General features: G+C 36.5%; 1 protein-coding gene across 1 annotated transcript; it reads left to right on the top strand.

The window, feature by feature from the left end:
- The first annotated feature begins 11,733 nt into the window (after positions 1 to 11,733).
- LOC143559666 (protein HOTHEAD-like) lies at positions 11,734 to 22,686 on the top strand. Its single transcript, XM_077048170.1, has 5 exons — positions 11,734 to 11,909; positions 12,252 to 12,893; positions 21,553 to 21,938; positions 22,052 to 22,518; positions 22,623 to 22,686. Exons 1-5 carry the CDS (start codon positions 11,825 to 11,827, stop codon positions 22,684 to 22,686), a joined length of 1,644 nt encoding a protein of 547 aa, XP_076904285.1. The 5' UTR covers positions 11,734 to 11,824.
- The last annotated feature ends 360 nt before the right edge of the window (positions 22,687 to 23,046 follow it).

The following is a 23,046-nucleotide window of genomic DNA, read 5'->3' as shown; positions in this document are numbered from 1 at the left end:
AAATTTTTTACACTGTAACCGGTTACAGTGTAGGAACCGGTAAGAACCGGTTCCATAGGTTAGGGGTCCGAGGGTGGGAGAACCGGTTCGAGCCTGGAACCGGTTTAAAAGGGGGTTTTGAATATAGGAACCGAACCCGGTTCCTAGTCCCAAACCGTTTTGAACATGCCTACTCCTAGCTAGAGGCTTTTCAATTTGTTTTAATATAATGCATTGCAGTTCCAAAAAACAAAAATAAATAAATAAAATAAAAAACTAAAAATGGACATATAAAGCTGGTATCTATCTATTTTAATAAAAGACTACCATTCTTGTCACTTGTCAATCTCTTAGCCACCCTCAGTTTTTCTTCAACCCATTTTAATATATGGCCCTTATCTTTTAGGATCAAGTTATTCTACAAGAGAGAACAAAAACGAGAAGGATGCGAAAGATTTGTAGCCACACAAAAACCCTTAAAAAATTAAAATAAATAAATCATTACTCAAAATTTAATAAAAAAAAACAAAAAAAGTAGAAACACAAAAATGTTTCCACCGTCTTTCTCGTTCTCATAAAAAAATGGTAAGTTAAAAAGGCGTTGTGTCTTTTTGTTTATAATTGTGTTTTGTGTTTATTTTCGTCATTGATTGTGTAATTTTTGCTTGACATTGTGTCTTTTTTTCTTTATATTGTGTTATATTATTCAACATTGTGCTATATTTTGTTCGACATTGTGTTATATTTTGCGATATATTGTGTCTTTTTTTAGTTATAATTGTGTCTTTTATTCATTTTCGTCACTGTGTCTTTGATCTCGGCATTGTGTCTTTTCGTCATTATTTTTTTTATTTTTTATTAAAAAATTTTGAACGGGAATGATGACTCAAACATTTTAGTTTTTTTAATTTTTTCATTTTTTATCTATATTTTAAGTTATGAATTTTTTTTTTATTTTTTTTTGAATTTATATTTAAGAGGTTTTTTATGTGGTCACAAATCCTTCTCACACTTCTCATTTTCATCTTTCTTTCTATTTTAACTTTACCTTATCTTTTAAGTTATTTTATTATATGAATTCAATTTTTATTAACTGTAAATCCTACTCGATTCATTCATTAACATTAGTTGTGAAATAAGAAAAGATGAAAAAAGTCAAAATTGAAGTTGCAAGCACGTTAGAATAAAAATTTAAAGTCACATATAATTGTAAATTATATAAAATAAAGATGCATCATTGTCGAAAAATTTGGATTTGTATGTAAACTACAAATTGTTTTTAAATGGGGATTCGAGCAGTAGTGCATAATTTTTTATATACGTCTGATTTCAAATTTGGATTTAAAATTATCTCATAATGCATTTGAACTCAGGAAAATATGTATTTTTCTTAATTTTCACCCAACATTTTGTATAAATATTGCAACCATGGAGAATACATATTATTTATATCTTGAACATTATAATTATAATCTATATGTATAAAGATTTACTATATGAACTATTTATCATTTATCTATATGACTTTTTTGTGTAGTATAAATGGTTGTAGCAATAAGAAGATCAATATTCAGTTTTCAATATTTTTATCCATAACTCAAACCAAAATGCTTCAGAAATATATATTTTATAGCTAGATTAATTTTTTTCCATACATTTAAAAATATTTAATTTAATATACCTTATAATACAAATTACTTAACTAAAAACATTCAAACATTAAACCAAAAAATTTGTTTCAATCTCATTCCACAATTTTCGTTTTCCAATAACCATTTAGGATATTGAAACCTAGAATATCGTTTTCATCAGTTATTTATATAATTTCGATATTATATATATTAACTTATTAATTTTAATTTTATACAAATACAATTAACTGGGTTATGTTAGTTTTACCTTGGTCAGTACAAAATTAAAGAGTTTATTATGGTTTATATTCAAAATAATAAAGTTATACATATTTTTTTTAAAAAGTTACAGTTATAACATTTACAATTAAAATTTATAAAAATTCTTTAAGATTCACATCTTAATTATAATGTAACTTAAGAGAAATATATATTATTTTTATTTTTATTTTTATTTTATTATTTATAACTTAATCATGCTTCTCATTATATTTTAAGGATATTCCATTTTCACATTAATTTAAAAAAAATAGTTAATATAGTTAAGAGTCATTTACCATGCTTCCATAAAATCCGAAATCTTTGCCTTTTATTTTTCTATAAGTTATTAAAATATATATATCAATTAGTTAAATATTCCAATACTTCCCATAATTTTAAATAATAACACAAGATTATTATTCAAAATTTAAACATTTCTAATCCAATACTTTCAACTATTATTATAATTAAGAATCACTACATTCGTCTTATGCAACTTCAAATTTTTTAATATTATGCTAACTCAGAATAATCATTGTTATATTTAATTCGTTAAGCTTGTTTAACTAATGAGAGTTAAGTTGTTATACGTGTCCGTTCGTTAAGGATGTTTAACGAATGGACCTTAATCGTTATTGATACGTACCCATTCATCGTGAAATGTTGACGAATGGGGTATAGCGAATGAGTCATTCGCTATATCTTTATGTTATTTATTGTAATGAAGACAAATGAAGGTCATTCGTTACGACATGTGTAACGAATGACATTCGTCTTCTATTATTGAATAATATGATTCCTTGCCTTCTTCCATTCAGGGTAATCAATATATAATGATACAAGAGATCTCCTATTTTTGGAGATAAATCATACAATCAAGGCTAATTACAATAGTATAAAGACTGATTACAATACCATAATTACATGCGTAATTAGTGGTGTCTATTACACCCCTCAGTCGAAGCGGGAGGCATACGGATGCTTAGACTGGATCGAAGATCGTCGAAGAGAACCCGAGGAAGTCCCTTGGTGAATATGTCTGCTATTTGAAAGCGGGAAGGCATGTGGAGTATGCGAACCAGGCCTTTTTGAACGTGCTCCCTGACGAAATGAATGTCGAGTTCGATGTGCTTGGTTCGTTGATGTTGAACTGGGTTGCCTGATAAGTAAATGGCACTGACATTGTCACAGTAGACTAAGGAAGCTTTGGTCAAAGGGTGATGTAGCTCAAGAAGAAGATTTCGCAGCCAAGATATTTCCGCAACTACGTTAGCAACCCCACGGTATTCGGCCTCCGCACTAGAACGAGAGATGGTGGATTGTCTCTTAGAGGACCATGAAATCAGGTTGTCGCCGAGATAGACACAGTACCCAGATGTAGAGCGACGAGTGTCCGGGCAACCTGCCCAATCAGCATCTGTGTAGGCTCGGATGGAGAGTGCCGCAGAAGATCGGAGATGAAGGCCATAGTCAGCGGTGCCTTGTAAGTACCTGATGATACGCTTAAGAGCGTTCCAGTGTGCCATGCAAGGAGAGTGCATGTGCATACATATTTGCTGAACGGCGTATGCTATGTCGGGTCTTGTGAATGTTAGGTACTGCAAAGCACCCGCAAGGCTTGTGTAGTTGGTGGGATCATCAAATGAAGAATCCGGTTCACTGGTCAATTTGCTCAGAGTATCTACTAGCGTTGCTGCAGGTTTGCATGAGTCCATACCTGCGCGATGAATGATGTCTTTGGCATATGCATGTTGTGACAGAAAAAGTGTGTCACCCTTTCTAGTAACGGAGATACCCCAAAAATAGGATAACGGACCCAAATCCTTCATAGCAAATTCACCGGCCAGAATACGCATGAGCTGTTGGCGGAGTTGGTTAGAGGAGGTGGTGAGTATTATATCGTCCACATAGATTAAAAGATATGACACATCATGACCATGGCGATAAATAAATAATGAATTATCGGTCTTGCATTGAGTAAAACCATGTTGAAGAACAAAATCAGTGAACCGTTGGTACCAGGCTCTGAGTGCCTGTTTGAGGCCATAGAGAGACTTCTTGAGGCGGCAGACATGATCAGGATAGTCCCGGTGGCGAAATCCCATTGGTTGGTGCATGTATACGGTTTCCTGCAAATGACCGTGTAAAAAAGCATTTGTAACATCTAATTGGTGTATGGGCCATGATTTTGAGAGAGCCAAAGTGAGGATCGTCCGTATAGTGGTGGGTTTTACCACGGGACTGAAAGTGTCACCACAGTTAACCCCAACCTGTTGACTACGTCCGTCACATACCAACCTTGCTTTGTACCGTTCTAAAGAGCCATCAGAACGAAATTTGTGTTTGAAAAGCCACATACTATGAATAATATTCATGTCTGAAGAACGTGGTACTAGTTCCCAAGTGTCATTTTTAATAAGTGCACTAAATACTTTTTGCATGGCGTCGAACCATTCAGATGTGGACAAGGCAAGGTGGGGAGTTTTCCGGATTGGAACGATGGAAATAGTGTTGAGGTTGAATGGGTGTTTGGGTTTGGTGATACTGTCCATAGCTCTAGTTTGCATGGTACGGGCAGGTTGAGGGGTGGGTGGAGGTGATGTTTGAGTGGCTGTGGGCAAGTCCGGAGGGCAGGCTAAAGGTGTGGTAGTTGGGCCAGGGGAGGTTGTATGTGGGCCGGTTGGAGTTGGGCTGGTGGGGGTGGACTGTGGGGATACGAGTGGGCTGGTTGGAGTTGGGCCGGGTTGTGGGGAACTGGGTGTGGCAGTGGGGTTGGATGGGTGGATATTATCCCACAACAGTGGGTTGAGGGGAGGGGAAAGAAAGGTGTAGTCTAGGGTGGTATTAGAGTGTTGTATGGAGAAGGGATAAATGGATTCTTCAAACTGGACATGATGGGATATAATAATCTGATTATTGGAAATGTCAAAACATTTATACCCACGATGGTTTGAAAGGTAGCCGAGAGAGACACAAGGTTTGGAGCGGTTTGCGAGTTTGTGTATAGTGGTGGAGGGGTTGATGGGGTAGCATAGGCAACCAAATACGCGAAGGTGTGTATAGATTGGGAGGACATTATATAGAGAGGTAGTGGGTGATAAGAATTAATTGGTTTTCTTAGGAAGAATGTTTAGGAGGTAGGTGGGTGTTTCAAGTGCATGATGCCAAAATGAGGGAGGTAGAGAAGCTTGAGATAAGAGGGTACGAATCATGTTGTTGATGGTTCGTATTTTTCTCTCGGCTTTGCCATTTTGGGAGGAGGTGTGGGGACACGTGAAACGTAATTGCATTCCATTGATGTGACAAAACTGTTTAAAATTATTGTTGGTGTATTCCGTGCCGTTATCACATTGGAATTGCTTAATTTTACGTTCAAACTGTGTATGAATGTGGTTATGGAAGTTGGTAAATGTGTTGTAAACTTGAGATTTATTGGTAAGAGGATAAGTCCATAAAAAATCTGTTAAGTCATCAAGAAATAATATATAATAGCGGTGACCACCGGTGCTAAAAACCGGGGAGGTCCACAAATCACTATGAATGATGTCAAAAGGTAAATGAGTTTTATTCATAGAATCATAAAACGGAAGTTTAACACTTTTTCCAAAAACACAGGATTGACAAAGCGTATTGTTTGGTTTACTAAAATTAATAAAGGAACTAGACTTTAACGAATGCAATAAAGTGTTGCCCGGGTGCCCAAGTCGTTGATGCCAACGGTCTTGAGTAATGCCAACTAAAGCGGTAGGGTTGGTGGGAGGCTTGATGAAATTGGTGGTGAGAGGTAGAGATCTCCCGAGCTATTGCATCGTAGGATAGGTTCCTTGGTGTTGAGATCCTTCACAAGAAAACCAAACGGGTCAAATTCAATTGAAAGTAAATTGTCTGTCGTTAGGCGACGGACCGAGATGAGATTTTTAATTAGGTTGGGAGCATAAAGAATGTTGTTTAGTTTAAGTTGGGGGAATGGGGGTGGTAAGGTTTTGTTGCCTTGTCCAATAATGGGAATGGTTGTCCCGTTGCCAACAATTATTCGCTTATTAGTGCAAGTATTAAAAATAGACGGGGAATTCATACTGGGTTGTTCCATGTGGCCAGATGCGCCGGTGTCCATGTATCCGACGGGATCGGACGGCTGACTCATAGACAGAGCATAGAGCACCTGTGCAATGTCGGTTGGCGTCGGGCTGTAAGTAGCCAAGTGAGCCTGTGGGGGCCGTGGGCCCAGAATTCCATGTGAACCGGTCTGCCAAGGGGTTGACGGGTAAGGGCAGGGTGGTGTTTGGTTGGGTTGTGGACTGTAGTTAGCCCATTGGTTGGAGGCCCAGTTGTTGGGAAAAATAATGTAAGGGTGTAGGTTTTGAGTTGGATGGTGGATCTGCCCCCTGGAGCGATTTGGCTGAGATGACGAGGAACGACCACGACCGCGTCCACGGGAACGGCCTCGGCCACGGGTGAAGTCTGAAGTGGTATGGGGGGGAGAGTGAGTTTGGCTTTGGGCGTGAAGTGCGGTTGCGGCTTGTTGAGAGGAGTGGAGGGCTTGGTTTGCTTTAGTGGTTTCATTCATGCATAATTGGGAACGAACTTCAAAGAATGAGGGTAAAGGTTTGGTGTTTTGTAGGACGGTGGCAACGGTTTCGTATTGTTCGGTGAGGCCGTTTAAGGTTTGTAGGACAATATTGTTTTCGTCAACCAGTGCATCAACATTATTCAGTTGATCGGCCAAGACTTTGATCTCTTGACAATATTCATGCATGGAGGAAAAATTTTCGAGACGTGTGTTTGCGAATTTTTGTTTGAGAAATAGAGCTCGTGTGGCTTTGTTATCTTGAAAGAGGTTCTCGATGGCTTTCCAAGCATCATAAGCGGTGGTGCGCTTTTTGATAACGGATTTTAGGAGACCGGTAGAGATTGTGCCATAGATCCATTGGAGGACGATGGCATTAAGGCGTTCCCACGAGTCGGCCGGTGGCGAAGCCGATTGCTTGTCCTTGTCTGTGGACGAGGTAGCAGCGGGTGAGGGACGGGGCTCAAGATGGTCGGCCACAAGAAACGCCGTGCAATGAATTCGAAATAGTTCCGACCATGTGTTGTAGTCGGCGGCTTCATTGTCTAAGTTGACAGGGACGAAGGTTCGGATGTTGGAGACGGTGACGGCGGGATGGAGTTTTTGGTCGGCCATTGAAGAAGAAGAAGGTGTGATGAAAGTTTGAGCAGAGAGTAGGAGGATCGTGAGGGTGATACCATATAGAATAATATGATTCCTTGCCTTCTTCCATTCATGGTAATCAATATATAATGATACAAGAGATCTCCTATTTTTGGAGATAAATCATACAATCAAGGCTAATTACAATAGTATAAAGACTGATTACAATACCATAATTACATGCGTAATTAGTGGTGTCTATTATCTATAAATAGGTTGTTCATGCCTTGGTAATTTAATAAGTGTGTTTAAAGTATTTCTCCTAAGATGTTACTCTGCCAAATCGTTCACTCACACACTTCGTTCATTAATCTATTAATCACATAACATATCCAATAACTAGATCTGATTGATTGATCACTATGAATTGATCAATAGCGATTGAAGCTCTATAGTATGTTTCTACATAAATATCACCTTAAAAGATCAGGTAATGTGGTTGAACTGTTCGATAAACAGACGGGCAAACTAGGGTTAGAAGGAAGTTGATAAAACGTAATTAACTAAGGGGATTAGTAGGCGATGATCCTAAGTATGTGCAGGCAAGATTAATTTGATTATAATGGTCTCTATGGTATAATACCAAAAAACGAGTAAGGACGGTTTCATAATAGAAACGATTCTTATCGCAAACGCTTGTTATTTCTTAATTCAATGTGACGGTGAGACCGAAATGGGTAAGAAGAATCAAACACACAAATCAATTCCATAGTTCAGACGAATATTATGCTACAAGCAACTTAAATGGGTTTGGGTATACGGGTTGAACATGGATACGGGTTTTGGGTAAATGGGTTGATGAGTAAAAGTATAATAAGATTACCATATTTGCTATTTAGTCCTTAGACTATTTAGGAGGAAACAAAATAGGTTTAAAGTTTAGATTTGGGCTAAAAATGTATATCTTTCAACGTAGTTTATATATAATAAATAAATATAATAATCAATTAAAAATAAAATAATAATTACCCGATAAACGCGATATTTTTATTGATAAAATTTCCCGAACATAAAACGGGTCGGGTAACGGATATAACATATTAAGTGGAAAACCCGAGTTATTACACATAAAATTTGTCAAATACCAACAGGAGGTGAATGAGATAGTTTTAAAGGAAAAAGATGAGCTGGCTGCTCGAGTTGCTCAACTGGAGCACGATAGGGAGGTTGATCGAGCCCTGATCGAGAGCCAAAGACTTTGTATTGAAAACTACAAAGGCAGGTGGACAATTAACAACAAATGGCTAGTCAAAAGTCCTTGCTTAATTAATGATGAACGTCATGATGACGTTATTAGACTTCAATCAAGGGTCACACATCTTGAAACCGATATTCCTTCCTCCTCAAACTTTTCTCAAAATATGAGGAGGGAGCTAGAATCAAGTGTTGATCGAGTCTTGATTGAATGTGAGACTCTTGACTCTCGTGTTCATTTGTTGGAGGGTGATCACACTTCTTCAAGAAATGTGGGCTCCCTTATTGGTGAAAATGTGGAGTTAGGTCGATGATTGAGCGGTTGGAGATAGAGATTGAAGAACAAAGAAGCCTCAACAACGATCAATACCTTATCAACAAGGGTCTTGTTAATCGTTATCTTGCTGCAACGGAAGTCATGCGAATGACTGACGATGATATTGAGGACTTGAGAAGTCGTCTACAGGAGACTTTCAAAGGTTGGTTACAGGGTGGAGAGCAATGTGTTGAGCAAAGCAACACAAAACGATTTGCTCTTGCTAACCTTGTTGTTGATGTTAGATGGGTTGGAGATCTTCTGCTATTAAAACTGCACTTGTTGTAGTTACCTCAGTTGAACAAGTGATTGCTCAGGCTGTAGGAGTAAATGCAGTTGAGGGTAATGATGATGATGGTGACGAGTCCGATGATGATGAATCTCATGATGATGATGAAACTGATGATGAGAATGATGAGGATGATGATCCTCATGATAGTTTCGATTAACTGCGTGATGATAGTAGTGATGGTGATGATGATGATGGTGTTGATGGTGTTATTGGGGGAAATAAGGTGAGTGAACAACATATGAAGACTCGCCAAGGGAAACTTCTGACGATCCCGCACAGAAAGTCAGAGATGCGGATGCTGCATTAGAGGCTGAAATCTCCTCCATCTTAATGTTGATTCTTAGCAGGTACCAAATCTCTTTTTCAAGAAGCCGTGGAAGAAAATAAAGAAGACAATGATGGGATCAAATACACTCCGAACTCGGATACTCCGGTTCGTGATGAGCATGTGGTGGCTCTTCCCGCTCAGATTACCGATGCTGCTGCTGAAACGTCTTAAGCTCCGAGACGACGAAAGAACAAGTTTTGTACAATCAGAAATCGAGCAAGCGTGCAACCCCGAATCTATCCTACTTGGATGATTCTCGAATCGTCTACTGCAAATGGCACCCTAGAAATGAAACATGGTCCATTAGACGAGCCAACGAATATCTGACTTACATGCATATCATGGATATGCATACTCTGTCCGAGCTTGATATGAACTACTTTAGAAGAATCGTAGGTCATTACGGGATAGAGAAGTAGGTCAATGGATGGTTTAATCGGTTTTTGAGCATACACTGGAAGAAGGATTACCCTGACTTTAAACTCAACAAGGGTAAATCCTTCCGGTACCCCACGGAGGTTGATCCTGTCATAGGAAAGAAAAAGAAGATGTGGCAATACAAGACCTACAAGGACGGGCGAGCAATTATCATGGCGAACCATTCTTGCCCAACTTGTTCGAGCGCTTCATTTGTTAGGAGTTTGATAACAACACCGAAGAAGTGGTCATTCATTGTGAAAACATGCACCACCTCCTTCTTTGATGAACATGAGCTTGCGGCACTCAGCAAAGAAGACCTCTTGAAGCTGTACAACTCCTAATTGGGTACAGTCGAAGACGTTCGACGCGACAACACGGATGAAATAGTTGAGAAGTTCAACAAGTTTGTACACTATCTTGTTGAGAATCATTATTCAACTGAGAGGACGGCTTTGATTACGAGACCGACTGAATACAAGAGTTAATTGATTAAATACTAAAGACTAGATGGAGAATGTAGGGTCCCGTTTTGTTTATTAGTCTATTGTATTTATTTGAACTATTCATATTGTATAATAGTAAGCTTGCCGGTTTCTTTACTTGTATGTTTGGCCCGAAGCCTTGTAATGTTGAGCCCATTGGGCCGTGTATAATGAAATGAGGCATGGGATGCTTCTCTTATATATAGGGAAGCATACCTATGCATTCAAACAACCTTCTTGCAAATCTTATCTTCTAACCTACCCTCCTCTCATCTCACCCTTCCACATCAGGTAATAATCCAACACCACAAGATTCGAGATCTTGGTTAACCATTAGTGATTTTCGCTAGCTAGGTGGTCCAGATTGATCCAAGAACTCTAGTTGTTTTTTGTTTGATCCGTTCTAAGGACCTACAAAACGTTAACGTGTTGATTCTCATAACAGACTTTCTCATGCTTAAGAACTTTCCCTGATTCCACTTTCAGCCCATGCTTTTCAGCGATGGTGGCGAGATTAAAGAATTCATGCCAGCTAGATGGTGGTGGAAATTATCGGAAAGAGTGGTCATTGCACTTGTTTAATTATAAGAAGAATCATCGAGAATTGCTTCGTCTAAGTCTTTTCGTTTCAGTTTTCATAATTTATTTTATTTGTAAGTTAATAAAATATTGTTTTTCAAATAATTGTGGTAAAAAAGACCAACTTGCCTTTATATGCAACACAGCTGACCAACTTTAAGCAACAAGGTTAACTGGGTTAAGGAGAAAAGATACTATCGTATAGGGCACATCGAAAATTTGATCAAAACATAAAAAACGAAAAGCACAATTCACTTTTTTATAAGGACCAATGTTGGTCCATATTGTGTCTATGGCTTGTATCATCCTATTTTTCTTGTACTTCTCAATTGTTCTAATCTTCGTTCGTGAACGTTTTTGTTTGTTGAGTTTGCTTCAAGTCTCTTTAAGACATGCTATCTAATCCTGTAATTTCACAGTTTATGCAATAAAATATTAGATCATATCAAAATTTAATAAAACTAACTAAGATATGAGACAACATATTATAATTATACGTATGAAATACTGTTCACAGAAGATGACTCTACATATCGAATGATAGTTAGAGCATACACAATAAGGTGTTTTTAGGGTTATTTTTTTGGTGTTTTTACACGTCATCAGTTTTTACTTATTGTGGACTCGATTTATGGGACTCATTTTATAAAAAAAGTTATTGGCTAAGAACTAGAAAATATGAGATGGAGGTGGGCACTTTTGCAGGTGGTTGGGTCAGGTGGATGGTTTTGGGTATCAAATGTGGTGATGACGTGATAGTGTTTTTTTGGTGTTTTTAAAATTTCTTATTTGATGGGTTTTGGTTGTTTTTAAAGAATTGTGTTTTTTGATATGGGCGGATGACCATGCATGTTTATGTGTTGTTTTTCGAAATCCTTATTGTGAATCCTTTTATGCTACTATTCTATATTTTGAAAGTCAAGTCAAACTGTTAGATATAATAATAAAGGGATATTATCTCTATGATTTGTAAATGTAATCTCTTAATTAACAGTAGACATCCAAAGTCATATAAATAGATTAAATTAATCTCATTTCCATGTTCATAAACACACACAAAGCATCACGAATCTTAAACAATCTCAAGTTCCTTATAAACATATTGATAGTTGTGTAGTCGCCATCATCTTTACATGATGGTCTATAGATCATGGAGAATGTTATCGGCTGCTGTTGTTACCATCCTTTTACTACTAAATTTTGGCGCTGCTCAATTTGGTATGCACGTACACTCTATCTTTCTGATTAGGCCAATGTTTTCATAGTCGAAGTTAACAACAATCTGGCTACACAACCGTGCAGGTTGAGTCTTTTTAAACCGGCTGTGAGACCGGTAAACTAGACTGGCGGTTAGAGCAGATTTCAGTTTTTACAAAATTTCAATTACTAAATCGTTTACTTATTAGAATCTTCTTAATTTGTTAACTATATGGACAGTTCAATGATGCTCATGTTTTCTTTTAAAATACCATTGATTTCAGTTTCATTAGTTTATGCCTTTTTAATTAAGATCAATTAGAAATTTATAACTTAATTTTGTGTTATTTCTTTTATACGTAGCTCCAAACTATACTTTCATGCATGAAGCAACAGAAGCCCCGAGGATTTCATTCTTTGACTACATCGTCATCGGAGGAGGTACTGCTGGAATCCCAATTGCCACCACTCTATCCACCAACTACTCAGTTTTATTACTCGAACGCGGTGGCTCACCTTACAACGATCCTAACATCACCAGTGTAACGAATATTTTTCGCTACTTACTTGACACATCACCAGACTCACCCTCTCAACAGTTTATAGTTGAAGGTGTTGTGAATTCTCGACCTCGTGTCTTGGGTGGTGGAACATCGATTAATGGCGGTTTTTACTCTCGTGGTGAAGAACAATTCAACATGGAGGCCAAACTAACCGACGCAGATTTAATCGAAGAATCTTACCAGTGGATAGAAGAAAGGCTTGTTTATGAGCTGCCTTTGGACAATTGGCAATCGGCACTAAAAGCTGGTCTTTTGGAAGCCGGAGTCACACCGGACAACGGGTATACTTTTGATCATCTCATTGGTACCAAAGTGGGTGGTTCTATTTTCGACCAAAATGGAACACGACATACGGCTGCCAATTTGCTACAGGATGCAAATCCAGAAGGGTTGGCTCTTTATCTACATGCAACAGTTCACAAAGTCTTATTTAAGCGTAAAGGTACGCATTACACATACGACTTATTTGAAACAAACCAAAGGTCGCTCGAACTTTGCTTAGTTTAAAAACGAGGCGAGCATTGAACAACCTTAATGAGTTATGAGCAATGTTTTGAAACCCGGACTGGACCGGGCGGACCGGGACCCGGTATGTAAGCTGGTCCGGTTCGCATAATAAACCGTTTCCAACAGCCTGGGTTTGCCGGTTTAAGGTCCGACCGGAACCGGTGGACCGCCGGTTGAACCCGTCAAACCTTTTTTTAATAAATCAAAAACTGGTTGAACCCGTCAAACCTTTTTTTAATAAATCAAAAACTAGTTGTGTGGACAGGGACCCGAACCTAAGCATGCAGCAAGATGAAAGTCTGAAAACATTACACACAACCCATCCAACTTGGCTGTCTTCTTGTCTTTATTAGTGAAAAATATCTCCTATATATTGAAAACACACATTATTATAAATGGACAATAAAATACTCTATTAGTGCTCGTACTAAAGAATCTTGACAAAATAGTAAACCAATTAAAAGTAACCCAAGAAATATATCTTTATATTATATATATAGGGTATGGTTTAAGAGAAAAATGATATTATTGCAAGAAATATGAGAAATGAATATGGATTACTAGTTTTGTTTTAAGTTTTAAATGCTTAAAGCTAAATAAATAAAGTATTAATCATTCTCTTTCTTCAATTATTATAACTAATAAACCATAGAGTTAAGTGTCATTTTAGTACCTGTGGTTTGACAAACTATGCAACTTTAGTACATATTCTTTATTTTGTGCAAATAGCTACCTCAATTTCAAAAAACTTGCATTTTTAGTATTTTTTTCTAACACCGTCTATTTTTTTCCGTTAAGTCAGGGATAATTTGGTAACTTCGTTATTTTTTCTTTTTTTTTTACTTATTTTCTATTAAACGCTTATATGTTGTAAACCCTAAATCCCCAAATCATAATATCAAAATTCAAATCCTAAATCCCCAAATGTCGTAAAAAATTTAAACCCTATGGTGATATGGAGAAAGGCTTTGGGGATTTAGGATTTGGATTTTGATGTTATGATTTGAGGATTTAGGGTTTACAAGATATAAGTGTTTAAAATAAAAGAAAATAACAAAGAAAATAACGAAGTTATCAAATTATCCTTGACTTAACGAAAAAAATAGACAGAGTTAGAAAAAAAAGTACCAAAGATGCAAGTTTTTTGAAACTGAGGTAGCCATTTGCACAAAATGAAGAATAGGTACTAAAGTTGCGTAGTTGGTCAAATCACATGTACTAAAATGACAATTAACTCTAATCATAATACTTATCTACTTAATTAATATAACTAATTAAATTATTATAATTGGAAAATATTAAGAACTCAATTGTTTTTATAACTTATTTTTGTGTCTTGAATTTTTTTTCTACACAAGTATAATGTATTCATACATTAAAATTTCTTTATATCCAAAACTAATTTCTTTAGCTCAATATATTGATATCCATCAACACATACTTACATTATAATGAATAATACCAAAAAATTATTTTACATGTGTTTGCATTAGATATCAGCAAAAAACATACAACCTACACAAAAACGTATAATCTACACTTGTTCTAAGAATAAGACAACATATAACCTACACACGAAAAACATATAACCCACACACAAAATTCATCATCAATAAAATACACACGCACACGAAAACATATAACCTACACACGGGAAACATGTAACCTACGCATGTGTAGGATATGTGTATCTTTGTGTAGTTTATATAATTGTTGATGTCGAATTACATATGTAAGTTGTATGTTTTTTGTATGTTGTACGTTTTTATTGCTCAAAACAAGTGTAAGTTATATAACTTTGTGTAGGTTGTGTATTTATTGTTTACATTTAATGGACACATTTGTATGATATTTTTTTATTATTATTTATGACAATAATTTTTATAGGCACATCAATTAAATATATATATATATATATTATGTTTTGATATTTAGTGTTAAAAAACATGTTGATATATACTAATAAACTGAGTGAAAATTATTTTTTTAATATAAAGAAACAGTATTATATGAATAAATTGTATTTTTATCTATTTTTGTTTTGCATGTGTTCTTTTGTTATACTTTTGTTTTGAATAATTGTTTTGGCTTTAATGTCGATATCATCAAGAACCTAGCCAATATGATTGACTTCGTGTAGTATTGATCTTATGTTGTATGTGTGGCGATAATGTTTTGAACATTTATAAATTTATTCTTTGAACTTAGAGACGGGGCAATAAAGAGTTTAACCAATACCGGCCAAATTTATGTTGATACGTAACAACAACGCGACGGGTTTATTACTTAGTTTATAATTATAAACAAAATACTTATATTATAATAATATGACAAGAGATGGAAAAGCTATCACCAACTATCTTGACCAAACATAATACTCTATATAACCCTTGACATTTTCATTTTACGAAATGTTTAACCAGTAAAAAAATGTAACAGGTGTCGTCAAGATTTACACTCCCTTTTATAAAATGCCCAATTATGATGTTCCACCCCTGCATATAAAAAAAGAAGGGAAAATTTCTAAAATAGCTCTTTTTTTAGAGAGAAACTAAAAAATAGCCCTAAATTTTAACATATTCTCAAAATAGCACATTAAATTTAGACTGAGGAGACGAGATCTGAAAAATCCCCCGGCCAATAAAATTCTGACAAGTGTCAAAATCCGATGGGTTTTTTAAAAATATTGAGGGACCAGTCCATATTTTCTATTGAATGTTCTTGAGATTAAACAGTATTTCCGACGGTCTTTTAATGTTTCCTAACGGGTCCCCACAAATTCCAAAAACATGGAAAAATGTGCCTTCAAATTCAGTTTTTCAAGACGCATTTAGGGTGAATTTGTACCAAGAAGATAATAAATTTATAAATATTGAGGGATCCCTCCATATTTTTGAACTAAAATTTATATTCCAAATCGTTCTTGCCAGACGGGTTATTTAAGTTTCTTATCTCGACCCTATATATTTTGAACTCATGGAAAAATGTGCCATTAAATTTTGTCTTTCAAGACACTTAGTTGAAAATTTTGAACTAAGGGGATTATATTTTTGAAAATATTGAGGTACCCGTCCATATTTTTCACGAAATCTTAATATTATAAAGTTGTCTTGCCAGACGGGTTATTTAAGTTTCTTATCTCGACCCTATATATTTTAAACTCATGAAAAAATGTGCCATTAAACTTTGTCTTTCAAGACACTTACTTGAAAAAATTGAACTAAGGGGATCATATTTTTGAAAATATTGAGGTACCCGTCCATATCTTCACAAAATGTTAATATTAAAAGTTGTCTTGCCAGACGGGTTTTTTAAATTTCTTATCTCGACCCTATATATTTTGAACTCATGGAAAAATGTGCATTAAAAATTTGTCTTTCAAGACATGAATCTTTAAAATTTGTACGAAGGAGACGAGTATTTAGTATATTCTTACTTGTCCGTCCATATTTACATTATATTTATCATCTTCATCAATCATCATTCATTCACAAATTTTCATCAAATTCTAACTCTTGAATCAACCGGATACGAGTACGATGAGAACTTGTATGATAATCGGGAAATGTGTTTACCTTAAACCGAGCTTCAAGTAAATCAATTAGTTTGGAATGGTTAATGTTTGAAGCAAGACTAACACCTCCCCATTTACAGTTTATTGGAACATAATCATACCTTCCGTTACCGGTTTGCCAATTACCACCATAACAAACAACAACATTATCAAAATCCATGGAAGATAAGGTTTAAAGTGGTATGAGAGGATGGTTTAGGGTGGTATGAAGTGGAAGATGATGAAGATAACTCATGTATATTCTTTAGTTGATCATGTCGGAGTAGACGGAATCTCATACTATATTTTCGGTATAGACAGAATATAAATAAATTTTTAAGGTCTAGACTAAATTTAAACACATAAGAAATAAACTACAAACTCGTCTTCTTGGTACAAATTCACCCTAAATGCGTTTTGAAAGACTGAATTTGAAGGCACGTTTTCCCATGTTTTTGGAAGTTGTGAGGACCCGTTAGGAAACATTAAAAGATCGTCGGAAAAGACTGTTTAATTTCAAGAACTTTTAATAGGAAATATGGACTGGTCCCCTAATATTTTTAAAAATTCCGTCGGATTTTGACACTTGTCTAAATTTTATTGGCCGGAGGATTTTTTCAGATCTCGTCTCCTCAGTCCAAATTTGATAGGCTATTTTGAGAATATGTTGAAATTTAGGGTTATTTTTCACTTTCTTTCTCCTAAAATGGCCATTTTAAGAATTTTCCCATAATTTAATTATTTTACCACACGCTAGTATTTACCCATTGTTGAATAACCTTATAATTCCCAATATTAGAAAAACTTTGTTTTATAATAATTAGTAGGGTGTAGACGAGTCGTTTGTAAGCTAGCGTAGGTTAATTTTGTCACGAAAAACATGAGTCAACAAGGTGTATGTATAGTTTGATTAATTGTTTTGAATAATAAATAAATATCGGAAAAATTCCCAAAATAGTCAATTTTGACCAACTTTTTCCAATTATAGCCGCATACCAAAACAAATTCCGGAACTAGCCATATTTTCCGGTTGGATACTACCAAAGCACAAACGGATCCGATGGAGTTTTTAACTGGTCACGACGAGCCACGTGGCCTCATGTTCAGTCGGATCTGACACTTTAGCCTTCCGGCTGACCGATTAGCGTGAAGAACCGTCATAGTAGATGACAGTCGGCTCCGACGGAAACAAACTCTGAACAGTCGGATCCGACTGTTTAATTTGTCCGACGAATCCTAAATTTTTCAATTCGGGGGTTTTTGATTTTGTGTTCTAGAGTGAAACTGAACATCGTGGTTGTGTTCTCCTCCCAAAACTAAGCGATTAAAACTATTTATTTGCTTGATTTTGTGAAGAAATAAGAAAGATGAAGATGGAGGTTGGTTATGGAGGTTTAGGGTTTCAGAGGTAGAAAAATTCAGTCGGATCCGACGGAATTTTAAGAAATTCAGTCGGATCCATTAAAACGTAGACACGTAGCTCGATTTTAAGGTCCAAAATTCAGTCGGATAAGTTCGGTCTTTGGTCAGATCCGATCGAAAAATATGGCTAGTTTGAGAATTTGTTTGATCCCTGACAATTATTGGGAAATATTAGTTAAAATTGACTATTTTAAGAATTTTTTCATAAATACTTAATACATGTTTAAAAGAGATTTCAAAACTTGAGCTATGTGTATTTAAAAAAGGGAAAAATCCCAAATTGCCCTAATTAAGAGAGAAAAGGGGTAACTAGCCCTAAATCCCAACATATTCTCAAAATAGCCCACTAAATTTGGACTGAGAAGACGAGATATGAGAAAATCTTTAGGCCAATAAAATTCTGACAAGTGTCGAAATCCGACGGTTTTTTTTAAAAATGTTTGGGGGGCGGTCCATATTTTCCATTAAAAGTTCTTCTAAAAAACAGTCTTTTTCGACGGTCTTTTGATGTTTCATAACGGGTTCCCTTAACTTCCAAAAAACATGGGAAATTGTGCCTTCAAATACAATCTTTCAAGAAGCATTTCAGATGAATTTGTACCAAGAAGACGAGTTAGTAGTGTATTTCTTATGTGTTGAAATCTAGTCTACACCTTCAAAATTTATTTATAATCCGTCTAGACCGAAAATATATTATGCGATTCTGTCTATTCCGACGTGTTCATCCAAAGAATATACATGAGTTATCTTCATCATCTTCCCCTTTTTACCACCCTAAACCTCCTCGCATACCACCCTAAACCTTAACTTCCATGGAGCGTTGAGATTATGTTGCCATCGTAATAGGATCCAATGAACCTGGGACCCATATCCATAACCTCCACTTGATCACCCCTCTTAAACTTCATGATTTGATTCAATACTTAGAGATTTAGAGTTTGATGAAAAGATGTGAATGAATTATTGAGGATTGAGGAAGATGATAGATATAATGTGAATATGGACGGACAAGTAAGATTATACTACATACTCATCTCCTTCGTACAAATTATAAAGATTCGTGTCTTGAAAGACAAATTTGTAAGCACATTTTTCCATGAGTTCAAAATTTGTAGGGTCCAGATAAGAATCTTTAATAAACCGTCCGTCAAGACAACTTTTAATATTAAGATTTCGTGAAGAAATATGGACGGGTCCCTCAATCTTTTTAAAAATATGATCCCGTTAGTTCAAACTTACCAAATAAGTGCCTTGAAAGACAAAATTATATGGCACATTTTTCCATGTCTTTAAAATTTGTAGGGGTTAGATAATCCGTCTGGCAAGAAAGCTTTGGAAAATAAATTTTAGTTAAAAAATATGGACGGGTCCCTCAATATTTATAAATCTATGGTCTTCTTGGTACAAATTCACTCGAAATGCGTCTTGAAAGACTGAATTTGAAGGCACAATTTTTCATGTTTTTTGGAAGTTAAGGGGACCCGTTAGGAAACATTAAAAGACCGTCAGAAAAGACTGTTTTTTTAGAAGAACTTTTAATAGAAAATATGGACCGGTCCCCCAACAATATTAAAAAAACCGTCGGATTTTGAAATTTGTCAAAATTTTATTAGCCTAAATATTTTTCCAGATCTCGTCTCCTCAGTCTAAATTTGGTGGGCTATTTTGAGAATATGTTGGGATTTAGGACTAGTTACTCATTTCTCTCTCTTAAAAAGGGCCATTTTAAGTATTTTCCCTTAAATTATCTTCATGTGCGTCACTAGTCTATCGTAGATTAGATGCTTTTGTAGATCGTACACATATCGAGATGCTTCTAAGCGACTCAAGCTTATGTATGACGCCAGTTGGAATATAAGCTTTTATAACGATACAAGAGCAGTTGACTCGAGAAAAGGATTTATACAAATCATGGCTATTTAGTGAAATTTTACTATATTTGGTGAAGTTTTCTAAAGTAACCATAGTTTATTAGTTACATTAAAAGATGCACGATTACTCTAAGGTGCTGTTTGTTTTTGCAGACATAAACTGTCTGCAAGCTGATTTCATCTGTTTTCATGTCTGCAACTGAAGATGTGGTCTGAAGATCTGCAAGCTGAAAATATAAGACTGTTTGTTTTTATAAGCTGATACTGTCTGCATAACTGTCAAACTTATCTCACAAGATAGAAGTCATTTATTCAAGTTACATCTAGTTTTTAGTCTTTGCTTGCCATGCCGATTTGGTTTTGGTGGGTGGTGGAAGGTGGTGGTGGTGGATGGTGGTAGTGGCGGCGGACGGTGGGTAGTGGCGGTGGATGGTGGTGGTGGATAATGGGTGGTGGTGATGGATGGTTTTGGTTGGTGGTGGACGGTGGTGGTGATGGATGGTGGTGGTGGTGGGTGATGGATGGTGGTGGTGGCGGTGATGGATGGTGGTGGTGGTGATGGATGGTGGGTGGTGGACGGTGGTGGTGATGGATGGTGGTGGTGGTGGCGGACGGTGGTGGTGATGGATGGTGGGTGGTGGACGGTGGTGGTGATGGATGGTGGGTGGTGGACGGTGGTGGTGGTGATGGATGGTGGTGGTGGTGGCGGTGATGGATGGTGGTGGTGGTGGGTGATGGATGGTGGTGGTGGCGGTGATGGATGGTGGTGGTGGTGGCGGACGGTGGTGGTGATGGATGGTGGGTGGTGGACGGTGGTGGTGATGGATGGTGGGTGGTGGACGGTGGTGGTGGCGGTGGATGGTGGTGGACGGTGGCGGCGGGGTACGGGGGTGGTGGTGGCGGCGTACGGTGGGTGGTGGTGTTGGCGGACGGTGGTAGGAGCAGTGGATGAGAGGGTGGCTGCAAAGGGAGAAGAGTAGGGTTTTTTTGTGAAGATGTTTTAAGCAAGATTTTCTTGCTTTTCTTTTAAGATGAAAGAAGATAACTTCAGATCTGTTTTAAGAAAAAAAACAAACAGTCTTCAAGGGTAATGTCTGCGCGCCTGCAGACATTAGCTCCCTTGAAGATGTTTGAAGAAAAAACAAACACCCCCTAAGATCATCATCATCATTATCGTACTCAGCATATCCCACCAATAGCAAAGCTATGGTAGGGTCTGAGGAGTGTAAGATGTAGACAGCTTACCTCTACCCCATAGGGATAGAGAGGCTGCTTCCGATGAGACCCCCGGCTCGATAGTAGTTTTGCATCAAGCCTTGGACATAAGACACATAGCACTCAATCATCAGAACACCGGCTGATTGGTGCATGTACCCTTGTCTTTCGGCTATCAACGCCACCACATGATGCCTGATTAACCTTCCGCCACTTTTAACGTTATTTTCACGAGATTAGTAAAATAACGTCAAAATTAGTGCAATTTCACTTTTGCCCACCCGAGGGACGTTCACGCATATATACATTATATGCGCGCACCACAAGCAGGGCGTTAATCACATACACTTCCAGTGTGTGGGTAAACCAATTAGTTTTAGTGACTCGTTATTAACTTTAATAAAGTTTTTCCTGTTGTGCTATTAATATAAAAGGCATCATTTATTACACAAATATTAACAAACACATAATAGTTGTATCATAGCATTCTAACTGTTCACTGATCATTTCTAATTACTTGCTTACATGCACAGGACTGTCAAAGCCAAAGGCTTATGGAGTAGTGTTTGAAGATAGTTTGGGGAAAAAGCACGTGGCATATTTGAAAGGTGGAGCGAAAGACGAAATCATACTTGCTGCGGGAGCTCTGGGAAGCCCACAACTTTTGATATTGAGTGGCATTGGTTCAAAAGATCAACTTGATGCCCTTAACATCAGTGTTGTTCTGGAACAACCTTATGTTGGTCAAGATATGGCAGATAATCCACAAAATGTACTCTTCGTTCCTGCTCCAATCGTTGTTCAGCCATCTGTACTCCAAGTTGTGGGTATTACTCCGTTTGGTAGCTATATTGAGGAAGTCGGTGGCTTTAATTTCATCTTCGCCAATCTTTCGGTCTATCAGGGATTTACCTATGAGGTTTTATATTATTGGTTTGAACATATTTATTAAAGAGAACATGTCTTAAAAGTATAATCAAAGTTTATTTATACCATGTTTTAACTAAGTGGATTTTTACCTATTTATTGCAGAAAGGGGGATTTGTATTTGAAAAAATTAATGGCCCTTTATCTAAGGGTGAGTTGAAGATTGTAAACCGTAATCCAGCTGACAACCCATCATTAACATTCAATTACTTTAGCGAACCCGAAGACTTGCAGAAATGTGTGGACGGGGTCAGCACCATTCTAAGAACAATTAATACAGAAGGATTTTCGAGCTACAAGTTTGCCAATATGACAGACCAAGACATTCTTGATCTTAACATGAAACTACCATATAACTTGATACCACACGGTAATACAAGTACCTCCTTAGAACAATATTGCAAGGACACTGTAAGAACTATATGGCATTATCATGGTGGATGCCATATCGGGCAGGTAGTTGATGATGACTATAAGGTTATTGGTGTCAATTCTCTTCGTGTCATTGATGGATCAACTTTACTCAATTCTCCAGGAACTAATCCTCAAGCTAGTGTGTTGATGCTTGGGAGGTGCGTTATTTCGAAAACCGAAACATGTATATATTATGGATGCAATGTCTTTAATTAACTAATTGTTACATTATGGTTATTAATTTGATTTTCATTTAATATAGGTACATGGGAGTTACGATACTAGGCCAAAGACTCGCAGGTGAGAAGCCATATACGGATTGGTGATCAACTTATGAGTTAATGTGATATTAACATTCCGTTGATCAAATGGTTTTAGCTTTCAATAATGTAACATCCTAAAAACATGATTAATAAAGTTCATATATACGGAGTAGCTACTGATGTTGAAAAATATAGCTGGAGTATGTGGTTATATGGTTACATTCCCATCTACACCCGCTTTTTTAGTCACAGTTCAGCATCCCAAATCATAAAATGAAGTTATAAAATAAAATTTTTATGTTCTTAATTAAGGTTGTCATTGCCAAGTACAAAACTACATAAATCAATCATAATTTTTTAACAATCCAATACATTATGGACATTAAATTTAGATAAGGATAATCAATACAAGCATGAAAAAAA

Source organism: Bidens hawaiensis, unplaced genomic scaffold, assembly GCF_021521415.1.
Source record: "Bidens hawaiensis isolate Kalapana, Puna unplaced genomic scaffold, B.hawaiensis_p1.1 tig00001093_1, whole genome shotgun sequence".
In the NCBI taxonomy this organism is placed as follows: Eukaryota; Viridiplantae; Streptophyta; class Magnoliopsida; order Asterales; family Asteraceae; genus Bidens; species Bidens hawaiensis.
This window is presented reverse-complemented; position numbering and strand designations above follow the sequence as displayed.